The 25,314-nt window shown below is 38.4% G+C and overlaps 3 protein-coding genes and 1 long non-coding RNA gene across 6 annotated transcripts in view; 1 reads left to right on the top strand and 3 right to left on the bottom strand.

Moving 5' to 3' along the window:
- Positions 1-2,456: 2,456 nt before the first annotated feature.
- On the bottom strand, positions 2,457-5,467 carry mrpl55 (mitochondrial ribosomal protein L55). The gene is made up of 3 exons (XM_084723060.1): positions 5,453-5,467; positions 4,383-4,667; positions 2,457-2,920 (listed from the first exon to the last, which is right to left on the bottom strand). Exons 1-3 carry the CDS (start codon positions 5,465-5,467, stop codon positions 2,771-2,773), a joined length of 450 nt encoding a protein of 149 aa, XP_084579186.1. The 3' UTR covers positions 2,457-2,770.
- A 2,425-nt stretch (positions 5,468-7,892) lies between these two features.
- Positions 7,893-18,601, top strand: ctns (cystinosin, lysosomal cystine transporter). 2 transcript variants are annotated; one of them, XM_084722413.1, is made up of 11 exons: positions 7,893-7,999; positions 10,353-10,455; positions 10,722-10,800; positions 12,836-12,926; positions 13,160-13,263; positions 13,551-13,688; positions 13,958-14,057; positions 15,331-15,450; positions 16,307-16,477; positions 16,681-16,798; positions 18,197-18,601. In XM_084722413.1, the coding sequence occupies exons 2-11, from the start codon at positions 10,380-10,382 to the stop codon at positions 18,343-18,345; spliced, it is 1,146 nt and encodes a 381-aa protein (XP_084578539.1). In that variant the 5' UTR covers positions 7,893-7,999; positions 10,353-10,379; the 3' UTR covers positions 18,346-18,601. The 2 variants fall into 2 exon arrangements, with proteins under 2 accessions (XP_084578539.1, XP_084578540.1); XM_084722414.1 differs by having other exon boundaries at positions 7,971-8,116.
- Positions 16,805-17,495, bottom strand: LOC146323442 (uncharacterized). The gene is made up of 3 exons (XR_014771199.1): positions 17,405-17,495; positions 17,020-17,107; positions 16,805-16,965 (listed from the first exon to the last, which is right to left on the bottom strand). It is a non-coding gene; the product is annotated as an uncharacterized LOC146323442 (long non-coding RNA).
- A 1,405-nt stretch (positions 18,602-20,006) lies between the features above and the next one.
- The window catches only part of trappc8 (trafficking protein particle complex subunit 8), a 32,168-nt gene continuing 26,860 nt past the window's right edge, over positions 20,007-25,314 (bottom strand). For both annotated transcript variants that reach the window (XM_084722410.1, XM_084722411.1), the window contains 5 exons: positions 24,738-24,944; positions 24,369-24,470; positions 23,971-24,110; positions 23,223-23,312; positions 20,007-22,125 (listed from right to left, as the gene is read on the bottom strand). In XM_084722410.1, the coding sequence (XP_084578536.1) occupies positions 21,891-22,125; positions 23,223-23,312; positions 23,971-24,110; positions 24,369-24,470; positions 24,738-24,944 (774 nt within the window). In that variant the 3' untranslated portion in view covers positions 20,007-21,890. The remainder of the gene's footprint in view (positions 22,126-23,222; positions 23,313-23,970; positions 24,111-24,368; positions 24,471-24,737; positions 24,945-25,314) is intronic.

Below are 25,314 nucleotides of genomic sequence, written 5' to 3'. Positions count from 1 at the left end.
GCCTCCAAATTTTTGTTTGATCTATTTATTCCAAAAATATATTACTTGAAATTATGTTTGAAAATACACATCATCGTTTTTATGAATGCATACGAATGTTATATCTAAGGCTAAACAGAGATTTTACAAACACAGATACTGTTGTAACATGCAGCTTACTTTCACATACAGTCAGTCTTGGATCACCTTTAACATTACAATTTATCAGACAATTGCACAAGTCCCTCCAATCCGAGTCCCAAGCAAGTATCAAGTAATTTGGTCCAAGTCTCAAGCAAGTCCCAAGTTTTTTTGTCATGGGCAAGTCAAGTCGAGTCAAGTCACAAGGTTTTCGAGTCAAGTCAAGTCAAGTCGCAGATTATGTCAAGTCTCACTATTGTTCCTCATCCAAAAAAGAGCATGCAGTCTAGTCTGAATGGATTAAAGCATAAAGCTGTTAATTTGATCTATTCTTACATTACATGTTTGATCATTTAGACCAAGGTAGATGGGGAAAGGCTACATTCCTGGGCCCAGGTTGGAGGGTGCAGGGGCTGCCAGGACCATAGATAAAGAAACTATATACTTATATTTCTATATCTATGGGTGGGACCTCATTAAATTATGGAGTAATTATTTAAAATATTTCAAAACAGGCCTATTTGTGGAAAAAAATCTAATATTTGAGTTATCATAATAGTTTTTTCCCCCCCTAGTTGTCCTTAATATAGTGAAGAACCCCCCCCCCCAAAAAAAAAAAAACAAAAAAAACAAAAAAAACACACACACAAATGGTTTGGCCATCAAACTTTGACGTTGTCTTTTTTTTGTTCAGTACGCTCTATGTGCGGCCGGTAGAAGTCCGATGCACAGAGAAGAAAATAAAAGAGAAGAAGAGAAGAAGAAAATAGAGGCTTTAGAGATTTATTAAATATTTTTTTAAAAGGTGATGACCATAAAGCTGAGACCTTTACAGTCTATGGCTGAGACAAGCAAAGTCAACGTAGCGCAGGGTAAAAAAAACTAACAAAACAAAAACAAACAGCGAAGCTATATGTTTACCAGCCTTGTAACGTAATACTGTCCAGCTCTAATGTTAACATCCATAGGTATAAAAGCCACGACACGTCATGTTTTTGACAGGAACAGCTGACTGACTGTCAGAGAGGAGGCAGAGAGAGGAGGAGAGCAGAGCGCTGCGGTCAGGTGAAGGAGGGGCTCGTTGCACCGTGGTGAAGCGGGCGCGCGCGGGGGGAGGAGAGAGAGGAGAGAGAGGCAGTCAGGTGAGAGAGTGATGCGGGAGGGACTCGTTTGTCGTGTCTCAAGTCGAGGGGAGTCATCAATCTTGTCTCAAGTCGAGGGGAGTCATCTTGTCTCAAGTCGAGTCGAGTCTCGAGTCTCTGACCCTCCAAGTCCGAGTCGAGTTGCAAGTCGTCAAATTTGCGACTCGAGTCGACTCGAGTCCGAGTCCCTATGACTCGAGTCCAATTGTCTGGTTTGAAGGACAGTGTGTTTGACTTTCAGGTGGAAATTTTTCCTGTTTTCAAAAATGAACTCAATGAATATGTGGATGCCATAAAATAGTTATTAGTTTAGATATGATGAGTGTGCTATTACACGCTGCCTTTGTGTATCTTTCAGGTCTTTTCTGCATTTACTTTCATTATCGATTAATCAATCAGTTATTTGGTTCATAAAATGTCAGAAAAAGGTGAAAAAATACTGATCAGTGTTTCTTAAAGCTCAAGATGACGTCCTCAAATGCCTTACGTTGTCCACAACCCCATAGTATAGTTTTTACTGTCAGAGAGGAGTAAAGAAACCCAAAAATATTCACATTTAAGAAGCTGGAATCTGAGCATGGTAGTTTATCATTCTTTATTTTGAAACTGCAATCCTACTGATAATCCCTATTTTTACTGAATGTATCTGTAATCTGACTTCATCTTTTGTATTTGTAACTATAATGGAATACATTTATCTCTTTTGTATCCAGATTACATAACCCTGTTACATGTAATCCCACCTGACTGTTAACTGAGAGTTAATTATAGACATAACTGACAGTTCTCTGTGTGGCCTGCAGCACAAACCCCTAGTCAGGGCAGCTGTTTGGCTCAGTTGGTGGAGTGTCAGCCCCATGTATGGAGGCTGTCGGTCCTCTGCAGCGGCCGCTGGTTTGACTCCCGCCTGTGGCCCTTTGCTGCATGTCACCCCCTCTTTCTTCACCTCCCTTTTCCTGTCTATCTTCAGCTATCCTATCAAATAAAGGCAAAAGAAGCCCAAAAACATAACTAAAAAAAAACCAAAAACAAAACCCCAGTCATTTTTACAATTTTTTACACTTGCTATTGACACTGAACAGTCCTGACCTGACAGTATCAACCAGGGCATGTGTTCATCAAGCTTCTCACAACAGGAGAATTTAGAAAGCTTCAAACAAGTTTGTGTGTTTTATGAAAATTCCTCACCAGGGCACACAGCTTTTCAACAATTTATTAACTTAAATTGTTACAGCTTCCAGATATAAATGGTTCTTTACACTTCAAGGACAGAAACCTTAAAGTCTTAGTCTAACTCAGCAGCAGAGCTCCATCTTGCCAAAAAAACAAAAAGCCACTAGTCTGGCTTTCAGCATCCTGTGACTGACTCTTTTGAAGGAATGACTTTTTTGGCATGAAAGCAATCCATTTTAAACATACTGTATACAAACTGAAGCTTGAGAGTGAATAAAAAAGTCTGTTTGTAGGGATCTTTCTCCGGTTGTTTTTTACATTCACATGTAAAGACATTATTTCTTCTTCCAGAGGTGGCTGTATTTATCAGCTTTGAAGTCATCTTCATAGTGGACTACTGTCTCTTTTATCTTCTTCTTCACCTCTCTCTTCTTCAGTCGAGCTTGACGCTCTTCTTCAGACAGAGTGGACAAGTTGACTGGCATCTTAAAAACACACAAAGAAAAAACAATAAACATACAGAACATGACTAAACATACTCATGGACTCCTATTCTAGGTGATCACTGCACCTTCATGTTCTGAGCAAGTAGATTATGGTTTCAGGTACGTCATATAACCACACTTCAATCTGAAGAAGATCCTTTATTATTTCCCCTTGAGGGATTTTTTGTGCTTCACTGTTAATTGCTTTACACACACACACAGGCTTATATACACACATGCACATGCAATTTTTGTGGGAGAGGTGGTACAGTGATGGATGCTGCCCAGAAACAGGAACAGGTACTTTTTAGTCCGAGCTGGACGTCCGTCCCCAAGCCAAATACTCACGGACTGAACTACTGCCACCCATAAAATAAAAGAAATAACTGCCTGTAAAAATGTGCACATGCAGTTTGTCAGTCACATCAGCATAAGCAGGAGGAACGGACAAAATTATGAACACAGAAATTTAATTTTTCTTACATTTCTTTAAGTACTTACAGATAAAAAGTTGTATTAGTCAAAGTCCTGCAATGTTGCTGATAACACAATTATAAACCATCTGAAACTACCACGGCAAAGCTGCAAGGCTTCACAATTTTATAAAATAACTGATTCTCTTGAGTGATATTTCCGATATTTGAAACTGATTTGGCAAACGGATCTCAGGGAAAATACTGAAGGTGACGAATGGTCTAAAATTGTGTCGGGATGAAAGAAAGAAGTAAGGGAAAAGCTCACACAATATAAGGTACTGCATAGATATAATCACACACCATTAAGACACTGCAATAGGAACATTCCTGTATTGTATATTAGCAAATGTCGTTTGGTCAGACCACTCTGGATTAGAGTATTAGAAATTTTAAGTAGCTGGTTTGGTTCATAAATCCCAGTTGACCAAAGTTGTGTTAACTGGAGGACCAGTCCTAAATACCACACATATCCAAGTGTGCATTTTCTACTATTATTGTGGGTTTAATAACCATCTGTTGATTTATTTTAAGACACTACAAGGCAACAAAGGCCCAGAAACTGAAAGAATGTCTTAACACAGTGGTGGAAATATCAACTTATGAATGTATGCTCAGTAGAATAAGTGCCATTCAAGAGGACAGAGTATCTCTTTGGGACCAGTTCTGGACTTTAGCACTCCTTTAGAGTGATGTATGAGGATATATCTGTGACATGTTTTCTCTCTGTTGTTTTCTTGTTTTTTTTTCCTTATTTATTATTTATTTCTTCTTTATGTACTGGATTCTACCTCCATAATATAAAAAATTACCTTGTGTTCCTGTACTCAGAAAACAATAATATACATGTACATATGCCATGTACTGAGCATTTGAATGAAAAAAAAAAAGAAATTGAATTTTCTCTTAAGTTATTTTGATTGAGACATTTCAGTGTGTGAGGCAGTGTACAGAGAAGAAGCAGAGGGTGGAGGAGATGGTGCACTGACCATGAGAATGCGTCTGGGTTCTCTGTATCTGATGTTGACTGTGGATCCATCAGGTCGGACCAGCATCACCGGGTACAGCCTCTCATATTTCTGCCGGCCGCAGCGCACCACCGACGTCCTGTTGGAGTTCTGTTGAGGAACCTGAGTGTGAAGCAGTGACGCCTGGCTGAGCCCCGCACTGTGTGACCGGAGAGCTGAGAGCGATGGGCACACACACCTGCACACATATACACACACACCAACATTTAGACACAAACAAAATATACTGTAATGTTGGATGTACCACTGTTAGAACAATCTTCAGAGACAATTCAGTCTGTTTGCTTCACTGGTGAAGAGGAAATATGTATATAGAGGGATTAATCAGTTTGAGATATGTTTTAAGGAAAAAAAGTCAAAATTCTCTGATTTCAGCTTCTTAAATGTGAATATTTTCTGGTTTCTTTCCTCCTCTCTGACAGTAAACTGAATATTTTTGAGCTTTGTACAAAACAAGACATTTGAGGACATCATCTTGGATTTTGATCAACATTTTTCACCATTTTTTGACATTTATGGACCAAACAACTAATTAATTACTGGAGAAAATGATCAACATTTTAACCGATATTGAAAATAAGTGCGACAGGAAAGACTTGAAAAATAAGTCCAAACATGTGGAGCACACAGAAGCTGAAAGCCTGAGATCAAAGTTTCTTCCTGCACCAAATGGAAGTTCACTTTAAAATGAATGAAATACTCCCCTCTGCTGAATTTTTACGGCATCAATTTATCAATCAGTTTTGTTTAGATCACAACTGCTCATGCTGTGATGAACACACTGAAACTACTGATCATCTGTTTTATGAACATAAAGTTGTTACTGCTTTGTTTTAGGATGATTTACATGATTGTTTATTTGATAAATTGACTGATTTCTTTAATAAAAAAAAAAAAAAAGAAAAGAAAATGTTGCTTGTTGTACCTGTAAAAGATACAACACAGGGCCTGGCAATTAACACAATCATAATTCTTGGAAAGGTTTTATACATAAAAACAGATTCATGAAAACAAAACCAATTGTGTGTTACTTTCATCTCTGACATGTAAGGAAGAGAAGAATGCAGTAAAACTTTGCAATTTAATGAAGGAGTTTAACCCTGCAGAGAACCCCCATCTTTCTCCCCCTACTCCCTACTTATATTTTATTATTATATTGTGTGTGTCTGTGTGTGTAGCCTTTTGTTATACTCGTTTGTTTTGTATGACACTGCACCATGTCAACGTGTTTGTACGTCTGCTATATGTACCACCGTGCGACGTTAGCTCATGAGCTACTTTGTGCCATTTGTCAAAGGAAATAAAACATTAGACAGAGTTTAGAGACATGTGACCTGAGCCCTCCTTTCCACTCATTTCCACTGTGTGTGTGTGTGAGAGAGAGAGAGACAGAGGGTGGGGGGTTTGGGTTGGGGGTGGAGAGAGTCTTACCGTGGTATCAGACTATGTGGAGAAAAAAGTTTCTGTAAAAACATGTTCGCCGTGAAGAAATAACTCAATTCAGACCAGAATCCAGCAGCCGAGTGCCGCTGCTACAGTCCTTCACTCTGACCGGAAACAGGAAGTACTTCAAAGTCAAACAGTGGAGTTCACAAAATAGATGTCGTACTGAAACAATGTGTGTGCAGACTCGTTCCGAGTGCTCTGTCTGAACGTTTTCTTTTCTTTTTGTTTTTCTTTTCAATAGAAATTTATCGTATCAATTCAAGCAGACACATATTAATACAACACCGCCAACAACCTATCAAACAAAACAAAAACAGGACAACAAAAACCATGTAACAGTTAAAGTATGTAAGGTTTACACATTTCTGTTTTAACTGCCCTGCTATATTTCAGTCATGTGATGTTCCAGTGTATTGTTCAGTTTCTATTTTGAATTGTATTTGTTGTTTCTTTTTAGTCTGTTTGTATTTGGAAACAATATTTGCCATATAAAATGAAAAGATATAAAATAAGCAGTTTTTAAAAATCAGTTTCACTGAGTCATAAAAATAAACAATATTTCTTGTTTTTTTTCTAAATGAACAGCTGAACCAGTCAGTGTTAAAAGAAACATGATATATCTAACCAAAATAATGTTCTACATAGGTATTCATGAAATAAATTTCAAATACTCTCAGTTCTGTTACTGCAAAATGTCATCTCTGAATTTTGAAAGCACATGGTTTACAGGATAAATAAATATAAACTTAAATGACTCTTCTTTGAATTTGAAATTACAATTCCAAAGTTTTTTTTTTATTTGAGTACACATGAGCAGACAGTATTCTTAATATTCAATAGTATATCCATAGGCCAATGGTAAATACACGTGTAGAACCAAATTTGTTTAGCAACCACAGCAGTACAGCAACATTAAAACAGTGTCCCAGTAATGCTATGAGCAAAAAACATTTAATATTTTCAAATATGGAAAATAGTTTGGCAGGAGGAGTTGTGGATCCTTGACAAAATCTCCTAAGATGACTATTTCTACATTTTTGGTCTGTGAAGCATCAAAGCAATAAACATTAGGTTACATTGATTCACATCGAACATGACATTTTCTTTCAATTTTTAAAGACCAGAAGGTGTTGCACCAAAAACATCTACAAACTCTTTTGGAGTTACTGGAATTCCATATTTCTCGAGCATTTCTGTTGGCCTGTAAGCAAATAAAAGTTCTGTCTTTTCAACAATATATATTTTTTTTATTCCAGGTGTCAATAAACATATTTTATTCTTAAATTAAGTCTCACCCAAGTTTTAGACACCCCAAAAATATACTGCAAAAATCATTCAAATCATTTCATTTTCAGACACGCAAATAATGACAAATCAGGTTCACAGATCAGTGTGAACAATTTTGAAATCCATTTTTTTGAATTTCTAAAATTCAAAGATTTAAGTTTATGTAAAGAAGCTAAGTAAATTACATTAACTAGGTTGGCAAAACTTTAAAAAAATTGTTTCAATTAATTCAAAACTCAAAAATCTATTACAGTAAGTTGCCTTAAATCTTGAGTTGTCTCGACATCTTTATGACTGTTTTCTTAATGGGAGGAAATAAGACCAGTGAGATGGCCTGTTAACTCAATCTAAATGCATTTATTTCTCATTTACAAAGTTTTTAACATGTATATACATGTGTCAGGATAATATAAGGTGATGTTAAAATGGCAGTAAAACTGGCAAAAGAACGTTCATTTATGCACAAATTAACTCTCCCCAGATTTATTGATTGTGAGCTATTGTGAGCTGAGTCACAATGATTTTTCTCATTTTTAAAAAGGTGGTTCCCAGAAACAATGTTTGTGAAACACTGTTATAGTAGATGTGACTCTGTCCTGAACATCATGTTTAATTTGATTCATTTGCAAAGAGTTTGACATTGTCCTTTTTCTTTTCTTTTTTTTCTTTTTTTGCTGCAATAAAATTGTGAAATAAATCAGTGTTAGTAGTTAATCATGTCCAGCAGGGGGCAGTAATGTCGCAGGACAGCAGCTGCCGGTCAACTTCCTGACGAAGAAGAAGAAGAGCTCAGCTGAGTCTTATGACCTGCTGATGAGGAAGCAGTGGAAACAACAACAGCTGCTGTAAGTTTCATCCTTTTTTTCTTTTACTGCTTCACGTTAACGTTATGAGGGTTTGAAACTTGGAAAAGAAGAAGAAATAAAGAAAATACCTAAAAGAAAGTCCGGCTGTCAGTGACGGTGAGAAAACTGCTCTCTGAGTTGAGGATTTAAATGATCTGCAGAAAAATGTCAAACTGTAGTTTTTATCAGAGCGAAAGTAAATGAAGAGTCTGAGTCTGACAGCATGATGACAAGTGAAAACATTCACATTTTAACAGTCGGTTTGATATATTCTCATAATACTCTATAATCATATTAGAAAAATAGAAGATAAATGCAAGAAAGTCTTGAATATTATGACAGACACTGTTTGGGACTGACTTTAAATTAAAAATGAATCAGTTTCTGTTGCTTTCACTTTCTTTAGATCAGTTTTAGATTGTATGTGTGAGAATACAGAATACAGGCTGAAACACTGAGGTTTGTGTTGTGTCAGTCAGATCTGAGCCTCTGTCACCTCTGCAGGAGGAGGAAGGGAAATAAATAAAAGCCTCTACAGCTGAGAAGGAAACAGTGAATTATTGGGGGAAAAAAAGGAATTACACTCAGCACAAAAGGCTATAATCATGTTAACATATGGAAGCCCATTTCTGCCAGGGAAAGAAAAAGTATACCTTCACAGTAAGTCACAGTTATGAGATAAAAAGTTATAATTATTGGATAAAAAGTTGATATTATTAGATTAAAAAGTTGTAACTGTGAGATAAAAAAAAAAGTCAATTATAGATTAGAAATTGGAATTATGAGATGAAAAAGTCATAATTATGACTTGTGTGTTCAGTGTTGCTGTATGTATGAGTATGACCTGGAGGTGCGATGATGGTATGAAATGAGTGCATGTGTGTGTGTGTTTGTGTGTGTGTGTGTGTGTGTGTGTGTGTGTGTGTGTGTGTGTGTGTGTGTGTGTGTGTATGCAGATATTTTGTATTATATAACCATAGTAGACATGGAAATGCTGGATCAACATTACATCAGCAAAGGGTCTTCTAACTGTTGTGAAAATATAATCTATTTCAGAAGAAGTGTTTCTAAGTTAAATTTAGATTAAGTATGTAAATATATGTCTTGATAGGACATTGGAAGAATTAAAAACTAAACAAGATCGTTATATTTTCTTAGTTTGTTTGACCTTTGCCCTGATCGATGCAATGAATTAAAAGTTAGGGGTTATAGGAACAGTGGTATTTTTGTCACTGTGATTTTTTTTTCTTCCTTTTTTTGTATATAATTTTGAGGCGAGTAATTTTACACCTAAACAACCATAAGAGCGTAAATGGCTGAAGAAGACCAGACTTTCGCCTTTCATAGACTTTTGCCTGATAGTCATCAGTCATAGAGTCATAATACTGGGAGGAGATTTAAATCTGATTTTGAATCCAAAGTTAGACTCTTCTAATGGAAAGATACATAGAGCGGAAAAAAAGTATTTTGAGAAGAGCAAAGAGATGGACTTAGTAGACATATTTAGAATGCTTCATCCACATAAGAAGGAATATACATGTTATTCAGGGAGACACTCAGTATACAGATTAGACTTTTTCTTTATCTTTAAAAATGACATAGTGTTGGTTAAAAGTCGTATTATTGGTCCAGTAAATATTTCAGACCATGCAGTCTCACTGAAAATATCCTTAAAAAATAGGAAATATAAAACTCTTTGGAGACTAAATAACTCACTTCTGCAGGACAAGAAAGTTGTAGAAAAAAATGCAATCTATACTGACTGAATGGAAATAAACAATACAGAATATATTTATCCAATTATACTATAGGACGGAGCCAAAGCAGTCATGAGGGGTCATATAATTTCATACTCATCAATGAAAAAAAAAGGCTGAAGAAACACAACAAAAACAGTTATTAGAACAAATTAAATTAATGGAGGATAGACACAGGGAGAAGGAAGTACTGAAGATGAAAATAAATGAAAAGAAAGACGTCATGAATTGGATAGGATTCAAACAAAAGAGATTAATGAGGTTTACATAACAAGAAACGTATGAACGTGGACCAAAATCTTTAAAAACTCTGGCCTACAAACTCAAGAGACAAATGAAGAAAGCCCATATTATAGAATTATATACAGAAACCTTATTACGAATTATTACGAAACCTTATACAGAAATGAAGTGTGTGGACAGGATTGACCCTGATGAAGACAGACACAGACCACACTACTCCTCACAGAGGTGAGAAGCAGTGTATCCTGGTACATACGTGAAGCACCTGTTACGTTAAATGAGATGACTTTATTATTGTTAATGAGATTGTTCTGAAGCTTTGTGTGAAGCCTTGTGTGTCTTGTGTCCTTCAGGTCGGCAGTGTCCATCATTTTGCAGAGATGTCTGGTCTGGTCTTGGCACAGAGATGGCTGCCTGCTCAGCTGCTGCTCCTGTGGATGCTGACCCACATCTCTGGTGACTGTTATCAATCCAGCAGCTTCACTGTAAAACATTTATTTCAGTGAGGGAAAAGTAGTTCCTTTCTGTACTTTGAAAGATGTACAGGTCATGACAAGGTTAAAGGTGTTCAGTCACCATAGAATCAGTAACCTGATGATTATAATGAGAGTAAAAAATCTGCTTTATGATCCATACTACCTTCTGATGTCAACCTTTGTACTGTTTGTTTCTGTGAGCATGTTGGATTGATTTTGCTTTTTATTTCTCTGTTTGTCCTTCAGAGTCCAGTGTGTGTTTGTCTGTTCCTGGGGCCGTAACACTCGAGGAGCACTCTGAAGCCAACATCACCATAACCTCCAGGTAACCTCAGACACACAGTCTGCACAAGAGGTTCAGAGAGGTCACATTCACACTGCTTTGCTCTGGTCTTGGTGGAAAAAAACAAAAAAAAAAACAATTTGCAAATATAAACAGTTGGGCCTTTCAGTGAAGGGAGTTTCCACACACACTTCTCACCTCTACAGTAATGTATTAAAGAAAGTTAACATTTTGTTCTGGAGTTGCCTGAGGATATCGAATTATTGGAATAATATTTTCCAGACCTTATCAGGAATTTTGCACAGACCTGTTGAATTAGACCCGTTGATGACGGTTCCAGGAATTATAGACTCTAACAGTAAAAAAACAGCTTGGAACATAATACGGAGTCATTTCTCTGCCCACTGACACAGAGATTGATCTTACTTTACTGGAAACAGAAAACTGCACCAACCTAATGTGTCAAACTTAATGAGGGATGTAATGAAACACTTGAACTAGAGAAAATCAAATTCTCTTTGAAAAAACATGAAGGGAAATTGCACGAAATTTGGCAACCATTTACTAACCATGTTAATCATATTATTCAATCATCTGACAAGAGTTACAGCAGCCCTTTAGACTGAGGAAATCAAGATTTATTAAGGAACAGAGTTCTGAAGCAATTTTTTGTGGAGGGATATATGTCATCGGTACTGACTGATGATGAATATTACCATACGAGTTAAATGTTGTCACGCACTTACAAAGTCAGTAATGTAATATGCCTTTTGAAATGGTGGATAGATTTTGCAAAGCTTATTTCCCATTTATACAATTTTCTTAAAGCCCAAGATGACGTTCTCAAATGTCTCTGAGAGGAGTGAAGAAACCAGAAAATCTTCACATTTACTTTTACTTTTTTTTATTTAAAAAATGACTCAAAACAATTAATCACTATTATCACAATAGTTGGCAGTTAATTTAATAATTGATCGATCAGTTAATCATGACAGCTGTAGTCTGTGGTCTGAGTTAGCAGCACTCTGAATACTGAAACCTGTTCAACCAGCTGTTTCACCTGTGTTTTGCATTCCTCAGTTAAACCAATGAACTCCTCCACAGTGGTTGTATAACACATTAATCAACACTCACACTTTACACCAGTGATACCCACGCTTCATTTCACAATGAAAATAAATTGTTTGTTTGTTTATACGTTGGTAGATGTCCAGTAATGTTCCTTAGCTGTTACTGGGGAAGTTAGATATCAGCTTTCACAGACGAAAAAAGCTTAAATATGCTGCTGGTCCTGTTCCTGTAGAGCAGTTCATTAATCTAACATCTGAGTGATTGTATCATGGAGGAGGTTCACAGCTGTGTGAAAAGTACCAGCAAAAGTTTGCCGTTTCAGGGCCTAGATCTCCTTTTGGATTTCATTTATATAAAGAGAAGCCAAAGCCAGCGTATTCATTTTACACCCTTATATCAGCACCTGCCCCAAAAATCCAGTATGAGTAGGACTCTAAAGGTTATATAACTCTTTGAAATGTGATCTAAACATTTACAGCTAAAATTCAGTTGCAGCTATTAAAAGTAGTAAAATATCAGATTTATCTGTCGTTCATAAAGGTCTGGTGTCGGTCCTCGTACCAAGGGAATTTAGTTAATAAGTTCAATGAAAAGTCAGTTAATGTGAAAACAAAGAATTTCAAAGAAAGATGATTTTTTTGAGCTTTTAACCTTTTTCATTTTGTCTTATAAATAGTATTCATTAGTTTATTAACTGGCCCCTAACGTCCTGTCATGTAACAAAAGTGGCCCCCAGACAAAGCAAGTGAAGTATCCCTTCTTTCTACAGTCCTAAAGTGCTGACACTCAGCTGTACTGATGCTGGGTGTGGTACATGAATATGAAGCAGGGAAACATTTAAAAAAGCAAATATGCTCAGCATGTTAAAGAAGTCAAATCCACATCCTGGTGTGTGTGTGTGTGTGTGTGTGTGTGTGTGTGTGTGTGTGTGTGTGTGTGTAGATTGTGAAAGCAGCTGTCAGGTTGTGTGTTATTCTCACTGGATTGTTGTGTCTTCCTCCTCCAGTTCTCCTGTGAACCAGTCAGCTGTGATTGAGTTCAATGTAACCTACAGCTCCAAGAGCAGCTACTCCTCTGTGATCACACTGCCTGAGCAGGTAACACATGGAACCAAATACAACAACGCTAAGTTGTGCTGCATATTGCAGCAGTGAAACATACTTTGAAATAGGACTGGGTGATACGGCTTATCAATAATATTTCAGTGTTGTTCAGCCGTGCAATATACAAACTATATCTTCATATACGCGTCTTCACTAAAACAACAGACTGTTCATTCTCAAATAGTGCAAAAATATGATGATCTCATATTGTTCTCGTTGTTGTGTAGCTGTTGCTGCCAGTGGACTCGACCTCGCTCACTTTCAATGTGACGGCCCACGACGTCGGTCAGGTGACCACACACCTGCTCAGCAACAGCACAGAGCTCAACAGGTGGGCAACAGACAGCACAGACGCATCACACACCAACACAAGACTGAATTAATGAGCGCATCAGTGCAGCATGATGATAAAAATCACTTTATTCACTCAGTACATAATGGAGAAAACGATCGACAGATTAATGGATAATGAAAATATTAATTACAATAAAAACTTGAAACGTGGAGCACACATCTTGGACATGTTTGGATTAATCTCTTTATTTGGTCCATAAAATGTCATGTATTGATGATGCTGTCCAGTGTCTTTATGTCTAAGCCTGATCGTCTCTCTTCCAGTTTGTTCATCAGGATCCGCTTCATGGTCGTCCACAGCAGAGTCCTGTCAATAATCAGCGAGGTGATTGGCTGGATTTACTTTGTGGCCTGGTCGGTGTCCTTCTATCCACAAGTCTGGGAGAACTGGAGAAGGAAAAGGTACTTTTCTGTCTGTCCTGATGAAAATAATCACAGCCATAGAAACACTGTATTAATCTGAACAGTTTCATCATATTTAATATTCAGGAAATCCAAATATAACAGAAAGTAATCAAGTTACATTACATTAATATTGTGATAATTGGATTACATTACTGATTACAACTTTGAACAAGTTACCACCCCACCCTTCCAAAGAAAGTGTAATAATAATAATAATAATAATAATAATAATAATGAAGATAATAATACTAACTGTTTGTTTTCAGTGTTGTAGGTCTCAACTTTGACTTCTTGGCGCTCAACGTGACCGGATTCTTCGCTTACAGCGTCTTCAACATAGGGCTGTTCTGGGTGCCTTATGTACAGGTGACTTTACACTGTTTACACACCTGAGGATCAGTCATGTTCAGTCACACTACATGCACACAATATTCTAGTTTTTGTCTTTATTCTGAAAAAGACTACATTGCTTCTAAACATGGCTAATTAAAATGTATATTCTGTTAATATTCCCGTTTACATGAAGCCATGTATTACGGATGCGTTTTTGTATAAAACTGTTGGCAGACTTGTGTGACTGTGTAAACTCAGCCTCCCTCTTTCATTCATGTAGTTACCTTCTTGTAAAAGTCAGCATTGTGATATTTGTGCATATCCAAAAATCAAATGAGGTTTAAAAGTAAGTTTGTTTTCTTTTGTGCAGCATCTCTACTCCAAACAAACTGCAGTAAAAGCTCAACTGAGACACATATTCTGAATTTGCTGTTTACAAATCCAAAGAATTTTCCTAAAACCAGAATAATACCAGCGTATCCTACTGGTCTTTATCAGAATATGCTCCATTCAGAATAAAGTCTACTTCAGAATATCCAACTGGAATCTGCTGTTTACACAATTTACAATATTATCATATTCTGAATATTTTTTATTTGGAAATGTCGGCAAGCACAGAATACAGTAAGCATGTGCTTAGACTAATACTTTTTTCATTTACATAATGAACATACAATACACGTACATAAAAGTTATATACCCAAAAGCATAAGGTATGTGAAGAGAAACAGTTGCTGTAAATACAGACTGACAGAGAGAGAGAGTGATAAATATAGAAACAGAAAAATAATTGGTACAAAAACAGACAATAATCTAAGTACTTGATCTAAGATGGAAAAGAATTTGTTCCCTAAGCGTGTTTTAACTGTATGAAGGGCATCAGGTCACTCAGCCACAAGGACACTTCAGGAAGATTTGTTGAGGATTTGATGTATTTTTTTTATTGTTGAGTATTTATACTAAATATGTTTGCTGCTGCATCAGGTTGGAGATCAATACTAAGTTCCTCTGAAAGTGTTTTAAAGATCACAGACCAATAAGTTGGCAGAACATCTGCATGATATATTCTGAGTAATGGTGGAACATTAATAGTGTTGAAGGTTTGAGTCTCAGCTCAGGTCACAGTGGAACATGTGAACAATATTGAGGACAAAAGTTCAGAAAGACATCTGTCTGTATATTTGAATGATTGGAACACAGACTGTGTTGGACAATTCTTCATATGTACATGAAGAGTCCTGACGGATCATAATGGCTGAACTTCGTTTGGTTCTGCAGTACGTTGTGTCTGTTGTTTGCTCTGCAGGAGGAGTTTCTGAAGAGGAACCCGAATGGAATTAACCCCGTCAGTGCTAACGATGTCTTCTTCAGTCTCCACGCTCTCCTGCTCTGTCTGGTCTACGTGTGCCAGGCTGCTGTGTACGAGGTGAGCGACTATGATGGTTCCAAAAGGGTTCTTCCTGAAGGGCTGAGGTTCTACCCAGGACTATTTGCTTCTGAAGATCAACACACACTTACTTTGGTTCCCAAGAAAAACCTGCTATTTTTTGGTTCTAGGTGGGAACCAAGTTTGTGAGCCAAGTTCTTTTTTAGTGAAAATGTTCAGAACATTTCCAAGTTGGGTGTTTGAACCAGAATTGAGGTGGTTCCATGTTGGTGGAAAAGGCCTATCAGTGTGTTCTAGATAGAACCATTGGAATTAAAAAAAGGTTCTCAGTAGAAACCTCCTGCCTGGGTTCTAGATAAAACTCCTGGAATAAAAAAGGGTTTTTGATAGAAATCTCAAGGTGGGTTCTAGATAAAACCCACGATAGAACCTTCAGAGAGGGGTCTGGGTGGAACCATTACGCTATAGAAGGTTCCCTGTAGAACCTCTCACAGCGGGGTCTGGGTGGAGCCTTTCACAGATGGTTGTTGGTATAACCTTTAATGTTGGGTTCCAGGTAGAACTCTCTGAAAGGGTTTCAAGTAGAGCCTTCATGAAAGCTTCTAACAGGAACCAAAAAGTGTTCTCCTATGGTGACAAGCCGAAGAAACCCTTATGGTTCTAGGTAGCACCTGTATTTCTAAGCGTGTAAAATAGAATACCAGATGGTAACTCAGGGCGCAAGAACAGAAGAAGAAAAGTTTTATAGTTCAGGAAAAATAAATTTTTCAATTTAAATGCATCTGTAAATCCTTTCAGTGGTTAGTTCTGTCATGTGTTTGTGTGTAAATGTTTGGAGCTGCAGTATCTCTGACAGAACATCCTCAGCTCCGTGTCTGTTTCCTCTCTCCTCCAGAGGGGGGGTCAGACGATCTCTTGGACGGCCCGGATCTTGGTGCTGATTGGCTGGACGTTTGCACTGGTCACCCTCTTTGTTGCTGTAGCCGGAAAGATCAGCTGGTTGGATTACCTCTACTATTTCTCCTACATCAAACTAGCAGTCACTCTGATCAAATATGTGCCACAGGTAAGCTGTGCACACACACACACACACACACACACACACACACACACACACACACACACACACACACTTAGTTCGTACTGTTGTAGTGTGTGTCAGTGCTTTCCCATGAAATTCAGTGCAGTATTTTTTTTGTTGTTGCTGGTCAGATGAATGATCCCTGACAGATGGTTACAGTGTTGCTGGTTCTCTGTCTGTTTTCCCAGGCGTTCATGAACTACAGAAGACAGAGCACTGAGGGATGGAGTATTGGCAACGTGCTGCTGGACTTCACCGGTGGAGTACTCAGTATTCTACAGATGATATTACAGTCTTACAATAACGGTAACTTCTAAGCTTTATGCCGTCTTATACTCTGTGCTCCACTGTGATCACCTGTAGCATTTAGAGCAGCCACAAATGTTCCTTTTGACAAAATGTTCATTGAGTTTCTGTGGTTGCATAACTAATCTCAAAGGTCCTGTTTACACCTGATATTAACATGTTCACACCTGGTATTGATATATTTAAAATTGCTATTGCACCTGGTATTAACATGTTCACACCTAATATGAACACATTCATATCTGTTATTAACTAATTATTAATTAATGTTTACACATATTATTATACCTGGTATTAAGATATTTACACCTGATATTAATATGTTCATATCTGGTATTAACATGTACACACTTGGTATTAACATGTTTGTATCTGGTATTAACAAGGTCATACCTGTATTAACATGTTTAATACCTAATATTAGTATGTTTACATATTTATATGTTCATACCTGCTATTAACACGTTCACTTGTGGTATTAACATGTTCACAGCTGGTATTAACATGTTTACATCTGGTATTAATGTGTTAATATGTTTACACCTGGTATTTACATGCTTACACCTGGTGTTAACATGTTTACACCTGGCATTAATATGTTTACACCTGGTATGTTTACACCTGGTGTTAACATGTTTACACCTGGTATCAACATGTTAACACCTGGTATTAACAAATTACACCTAGTGTTAATATGTTTACACCTGGTGTTAATATGTTTACACCTGGTGTTAATATGTTTACACCTGGTATGTTTACACCTGGTGTTAACATGTTTACACCTGGTATCAACATGTTAACACCTGGTATTAACAAATTACACCTAGTGTTAATATGCTTATCTGGTATTAATATGTTTACACTTGGTGTTAACATGTTTACACCTGGTGTTAACATGTTTGCACCTGGTATCAACATATTTACACTTGGTATTAACATGTTTACACCTGGTGTTAACATGTTTACACCTGGTGTTAACATGTTTACACCTGGTGTTAATATGTTTACAACTGGTATGTTTATACCTGGTGTTAACATGTTTACACCTGGTATATTATACCTGGTGTTAACATGTTTACACCTGGTGTTAATATGTTTACAACTGGTATGTTTATACCTGGTGTTAACATGTTTACACCTGGTATATTATACCTGGTGTTAACATGTTTACACCTGGTGTTAATATGTTTACAACTGGTATGTTTACACCTGGTGTTAACATGTTTACACCTGGTATGTTTATACCTGGTGTTAACATGTTTGCCTCTGGTATTAACAATAAGATGAAATGCAGAAGTGAAATGAAAATGCCACCTGCTGGTGATAATAATAATGTTGTGACACAGAGGTCCACTGTTTCTGTGATTGACAGCATGTTGTTTGTGTGTCTCTCCTCAGATGAGTGGACGCTGATATTTGGCGATCCCACAAAGTTTGGTCTGGGTCTGTTCTCGGTGGTGTTTGACATCCTCTTCATGATTCAGCACTACTGTCTGTACAGACGGCCACCACAGTATGAAGTTGTTCCAGAACAACAGGAGGACTGATGCTGGCCAGTGCTGTGCACACAAAACAATCACCAGGGAGCACAAGACTGATGTCTATCAAATTATTAACCAACAGTTGATTGGAGCTGCTGAAGAGACTTTGATCATGATCGGTTGGGGAGGTTCTACACAGCGTGCCTTTTTCTTACATATCTCAGGATTAGCATTTTTACCACTGTATGTTGTTAGAAGGTAGAAGAAAAACTGATGTACGATAATGATGCAGATGTTAACACTTTTTTTATTAAATGAAATATCACAGCAAGAAAAGCCTCAGATGTGATTGAATCGAGATAGTAAAGGGAGTAAAATAACCTCCAGTTTCCTTTCTCTGGTTGCCTTGATCACACAGTAAACATAAAGCTGAAAAATGATCCAAGGCGATTTGTTTATTCATCATTTACAACAAGGTTGTATAATGAGATTTTGATGAAGCAAACTACTACTACTGCCTGTGACCGATTGGAAATAACTGAAGAGATTCATAAAAGTATAGAATAAATTCATGAATAAGGTGGCAAGCTGAGGGTGAATGGACAGTCTGAGCCTGAGGGAAGAAGCTGCCCCTCAGTCTGGTGGTACAGTAACAGATACTTCTGTATCTCCTGTCAGACAGCAGCAGGGTGAACAGGCTGTCAACAGGTGGGGTGGGTGTTGTGTTTTAGTGTCATCTGGGCTCTGCAGACACCTCACCTCCCCGATACCACTGAAGCTCAGTACAGTGAGTATTTAATTCAGTAATGAAGGTTGCTAGCCCCCAAATTCAAAATATATTGGACTTGACATGGGTGGAGCTAAAGAGAGCCTAACTTACTCCATTGGGAGACAAGTAATTTTTTTTCCTTCTTTAAGAACTGTGCCACAAAATACATGTTGTTTCTATTTAAAACCCAATTTTACAGGTCACTGTTTTATCAGTCGTGAGGCAAAAGAACAAGTAAGACCTGCTGTTGTGTGACGACATCCTGGTATGAAAACACGCAGACATTGTAGCTTATGTGACTTCTGGGCGTGTAGTCTTTCCAACTACACAATTTCACAGTCTGATACTTGGAACAGTTTTACTACAAAATGAGACTTCATTGACTTGAAAATGATGTTGTATATTGACAAACATCATATGTGTGTTTCATGGCACAATTGAATTGGAAATTTCAACTTGAAGGCCCCTGGAATTTGGATTTCCGATGTAGAAAGTCCAACGAATGTCACTGAGCCCTGCCATAATTTTGAGGTCAGTATTTTGCTTTTTGTGTGTAAAATACTGCAGAATGCCTTGTTATCAACAGGTACTGCTAACGATGGATAACCTGGCTGTTGTATTTTATTTTCTTTACTCTCCAACTTGTTTACTGGAACACCGCCAACTCATGTGCGACATCATTCCCAGCTCCGACTTCCGAGGTTAATGGAACACAGCATTAGGTCGTTGGGCACTCAATAACCCTGATTGTGAGTGAAATTTCCAGACCTGTAATGTTGTAAACTCTGTTGTTGGGGGACAATAATTCCAACGCACACCTGTAACAGTGTAGAGTCAGTCTTTTATCATAATCTTATTTTTTCCACAGCAGTATGTGTTCTGTTGCTCTATAATTCAGAGATACAGAGAGTTCCAGAAATATCCCCTGCCCAGATATCACACAGTCTCTCACAGCACATACAGTATCATTAGTTACATTTTTATTTTCTATTTACATCCAATTTGTTATATAAATATAATACATAATTTTCAGAAAAGCTGTCAAGTCAATGCATACAAGAGTTGGATCACAATATGGTGAGGTTAAACACACAGGTTAGAGCTGATTGGATAGGTTGGACTCTAAATCAACTGCATGCACATGAGGCAACATGGGAGGTCTGTTGTACTGACAGAATGAAGGGAGGTCACACACAGAACAGGCAGTAAGAAGGAGGTCAGTCGTCAGCCTCTGGCCGAGGACTTGAGGAGGAGGAGGACGAGCTGGAGACCGGGTGGTGAGGTGTACAATATTCAGGATGTAAACAGCTCTGGTTAGAATGTTTCAAAACTACTCAGTCCACTCAGGGTTTCTGCTCAGTTCAGTGTACCTGCAGGTTGAGGTTGTCGTCTGGAACAGCAGACAGAGACTGGAGCTGAAGACCAAACATACTGATACTCCAGTGATGTGAGTCCTCTTGTGATGACACACACCCCGTGCAATGACTGCAGAATTGTGATTCTGCTTTAAAAGGACCTGTGCGCCTGTGTGCGTGCGTACAGGACACAACTCGTCTCACCCTCCACTTCCAAGCATCTAGGACAGGAGTCTGCAACCTGCAACTCTGGAGCTACATGTGACTCTTTAGATGTTTCTTTATTATTTTAATTTTCATTTATCATTGTTGTAGATCTATGAAAAAGTTGCGAGAACTCAAGATTTAAAGGGAACTTACTGCAATAGATTTTTGAATTCTGAGCCCAACTCAACTCAAACTCATGAGTTTTGAAAAAGTTTTTGAGATAAGTTAGAGAAACTTAAAACTTTGAGTTTTAGAACCCCCAAAAATTGGATTTTAAAAAAATTCAAGTGACAGTGACTGATGTTGAAATATAAAAATACTAGGCAATTAAATGTGCGTCATAGCCTACGTCTATGGCTTGGTGCCTTTTCTTCTAAATTCTGACAGTGGCTAGTTGTCTTGAGTTTCCATAAACTTGTTATGGATGCCAAATAAAAAAAAAATAGTCTTCAGGGAAAAGAGAAAATGTTATAGTTGCAGCTCCAGACAGATTCTTTTTCTTTGGCCAAAAATGGCTCTTCTGATCATAAAGGTTGTAGACCCCTGGTCTAGAAGAACATACGGTGGCCCCAAAACTCACACAAAACACTTAAGTCCGTCTCTAGAGCCAGTGTTCTGGACTACTGTGGAAACATGGCGGTGCAACATGGAGTCCTCTGCTCGCTCTGTGGATATAAAGGGCTCATTCTAAGGTAACGAACACACATCGATTTTTATTTTTAGGCGATTACACACTAATGAAAACATACTTATAAATATTATACTCCATTTCTTACATATTCAGCCAATAAATCTTACACACTGGACCTTTGAGGCTCTAGATCAGAGTCAACATTCTGCTCTAACAACAGCACGTTTGCTGTTGTTAGTTTCTAACACGAGTGGGGCTTTGAGATGCTGGTGACAGGTGGGTGAAACAGAGTGGGTGGAGACAATGGAGGTACGGGGGGGGGGGGGGGCTGAGTGGGAGGAGGGTAAACCTGTGTGTTGATGAGGGGGCCTCATACACAAAAAAGTAATGTGTAGGTGAAACTCTTTGATGCTCGTTCTGAGGTCCGTTCACTGTCTGACCTTCATCAGCTCATCAATCTCTAGAAACTGTCGCAGTTTGTTTGAAATAAACCTTTTTCTATTTTATTAATTGGTACAAATCACGTGTGTGTCCTGCTGTCCAGTATTAATCAAGAGGAACAAGTCTGCTCATGTTTGGAGGACTCTGCTCAGTGGTCTCTGTGTCCACAGAGTCCAGGTGCTGCTGTCTGTGGGCCGCAGTGCTCCACTCAGGCGCTGTTGATGATTATGAGAGCGGGACTGGCCGTCTGCTGGCTCGTCTCGCACATGCTGCCCTGCTCCGCCGGCTTGGCGAAGACTCGCGGTGTGTTGAGGTTGTAGACTCCCGCCTGGAGGAAACAGGCTCTCAGGGTCAGGCACAGCACCTCCTGAGGTTTCAGCTGCAGCTTGTACTGGCTCTGACCCACCCAGGTGAACGAGCTGTGGACCTCCAGAGACTCTGGGCTGGAAACAGCAGGGAGGGGTGGAGAGATTAACCAAGATTTAACCAAGAATATTCAAAGATTAATTTCTGTTTAAGTGGCCATCTAAAACAAGTCCTGCAAACACCTTTCCACTGTCAGACAGCAACACCGGAGGAGGCAGAATATTTTACAGTTTAATAATAAACTTTAATGTCCAAAGTTACATCAGGGCACTGAAACAGTTAACTTTCAGAAACCTTGGTGTGGTCATAGACTCAGACATACATTTCTAGAGCCACATTAAGATAATTAAGAAAAAAACAGACTGCTCTCACCTGAAGGATATATCAAGACTTAAAGGACTTTAACTAGTCTTTACAGGTCTCTCTAAAAAAAAAAAAGATCAGACAGCTGCAGCTGATTCAGAACACTGTTGCTTGTGTCCTCACTCCTCACTAACAACATAAAAGTGGATCCCATCACTCCAGATCTGAAGTTGTTGCCTTGACCTCCTCTCTGCCAAAGAACTGAATATTAAAATCTTGCTGTTGGTTTATAAAGCTGCTACATTATGAACCATCCAGACGTCTCAGGTCATCTGAGACAGATCTGTTTTCTGTCCCCAAAGTCAAAACTAAACATGGAGAGGGTGCATTCAGATTTATGCACCACGTAAACTTGCCTTGCAAACTTACCTTTGACCTGTATTTGTAATAATTATAAATAACTATAGTTAAAAAAAAACACAAATAGAGCAAAATATATGTATATATAAAATGCTTCTTATAAAGCTAACAGATAAAAGCAATCTGGATTATGTTCTGTTAAAAAAATCATATAGGTGCATAATGGACAACATATATGCTGATACCAATGTATACTAATACAGCTGTGGTGGGCCAAAATTAGAAAAATGATATGGGTCAGCTGTAACATCAACCAGGATCTGATTAATCGTATATAAAAAAAGAAAAGAATGAATAAAGTGATGATTTATATGCAACAGCTTTTCAGGAGGTAAGCTTTGTCTGGGGGTGAACTGTTCCTTTAAAGGAACTCCAACAGTTACTCATGACGATCCGTTAACTCATCAGAAAATGTACGACTGAGCCTGTGAACAGAGGTGAAGAAACTCACCTGGTGCTTTTATGCCGCAAGTCAATGATGACGTCCACTTGAGCCAAGGAACAGTTGGACAGAGTCAGAGTGACCGGCACCACACAGAGACTGGAGACAGAGACACAGAGGAACAGAGAATATAAATCAGCTGAATATCTCCACTCTGTCAGAGACAGGAAACAGAGACTGATGTTCACTAAATACAGAGTCAGTGACCACCATGAGACAAGAGAAACAGGACGACACACACAAACATGTCTGCCCAGAGAGGAGGGTGTATGTGATCCCTGCTCAACAGGAGAAAGAGAAACTGAGATGCACTTCCTCCTTCATTATGAGAAATTCTCTTCACTAAGAGACTTCCACTGTGGAGAAATAACCAAGATTAAACCAAATATTTAGTGCAGAAGAGAAACTGTCTGTTCTCCTGGGTGAAGGGACAACAGGTCATCTGACAGCTGAACACATATCTGCCTGTCACAGCCTTTATATGGTGCTAAACTGCTTTAGCAGCAACATATTTTGTTTAGGCTAATAAAGCTAACAGAAATGAACTGAATTAAATTGACAGAGAGACAGGTGGCAGGTTGATGTCAAATATAATGACACTCTGACCTCGGGATGATGCTGTAATATTTGTAAACGACAAATCAGGAGTCCCAGAGAAACATTTCAGGGACAAAGATCTGCTTTTTTACTATTATCACATTGTAGAGGGACATGAGGTATTGATGAGTAAGTCTGTCCGTATGTGTGTGTGTCCCACCTGTTCTGGACAAAGGGGTGTGTGTAGGTCTCAGGGTAGTGCAGGTTGGTTTTGATGAGTTGAGACAGCTCTGCAGAGGGGAGGACGGCTGGAGGAGGCAGCTCGGATTTAAACTTAAGCAGCACCATCTCCTGAGCTTCCTGCAACACAAACACACTCAAAGTTAGAGCACACAACATCTCTTTTTATCGTCTCATCAATCAGTATCGAAAATGAAGCTCTACTGAGACATGAAGCGTCACATCAGATTTGGAGTGTAAAGCTGCTCCTTCTGTCTTACTTGTCTCGTCTTGTAGTTAAATCCAAGTGTTGAGTGCCACAGCAAAATGTGCCAAGACACATGCACAGTTACTGACAGGGTCCACACACACACACACACACACACGTGCATACTGTACCTCTCTGGGAGTCAGAGAACTGGCCTCTTTGCCGAGGGTCTGCAGTGCCACATGGAGCTGGCCCTCTAGGATCAGCTGTTTGTTGTCCTCCACCACATAGGCCTGTACACACATACACACAAAAACAGAAACTCAAACACCCATTTCAATAAAAACATAAATCAGTGAATCTTGTGTACTTTCTTTGGTGAGCTCTAACAGCTGTGTTTTATTCATAGTCTCTACAACACAATGTCTCCATCAGTTACTCGTTCTGAGTCATTTTTTTATTCAAGCTTCAGCTTCTTAAATGTGAATATTTTCTGGGTTCTTCACTCCTCTCTGACAGTAAACTGAATATCTTTGGGTTGTGGACAAAACACAACGTACCTTCCAGATGACGATAATATTGAGGTCCAGCTCGTTACACTTCTTGACGATGTTGCTGATGTCAGAGGTTCTGTCCTCAGTGGGGACGCCGTTCTGATTCTTGCCGCCTGTTGATGTCCTAGATGACGACGCGTCCACTCGCTGAGACTCTGAGGTCCGACAGCCACGGAAGAAGAAATCTCCGCAGGGTGTGGAGGAACTGATGATCTACACAGCAGAAAACACTCTGTAAGAATGTTACCTGTTGTTAACATGTTGTTACATTAGCCAAATATCTTTCTCTATCACAGTCAACCAGACTTGCTAATGTGACTTTGGTGGTGAATCCAAACTAATTTTTTAAAACACCAAAGTGCCAACAGTTTAACTTAAAAGCTGGTGGTATGTCAGTGTTTTCTTCACAGCTTGTTTCCACGTCCCCAGTAGTCAAAAAAATAGTTTAAATGCTTTGCACATTAGATCAGAGACAAATGGAGAAAAAAAGACAAAAAGCTAGTCTAGACTGAGATACGTGTACAAAGAATCAACCACCAGAGGTGAAAGTGAAAGTGACATAAATTAACATATTACAAAGTAT

Source organism: Lutjanus erythropterus, chromosome 7, assembly GCF_056507025.1.
Source record: "Lutjanus erythropterus isolate fLutEry1 chromosome 7, fLutEry1.hap2, whole genome shotgun sequence".
Classification (NCBI taxonomy): domain Eukaryota; kingdom Metazoa; phylum Chordata; class Actinopteri; order Lutjaniformes; family Lutjanidae; genus Lutjanus; species Lutjanus erythropterus.
This window is presented reverse-complemented; position numbering and strand designations above follow the sequence as displayed.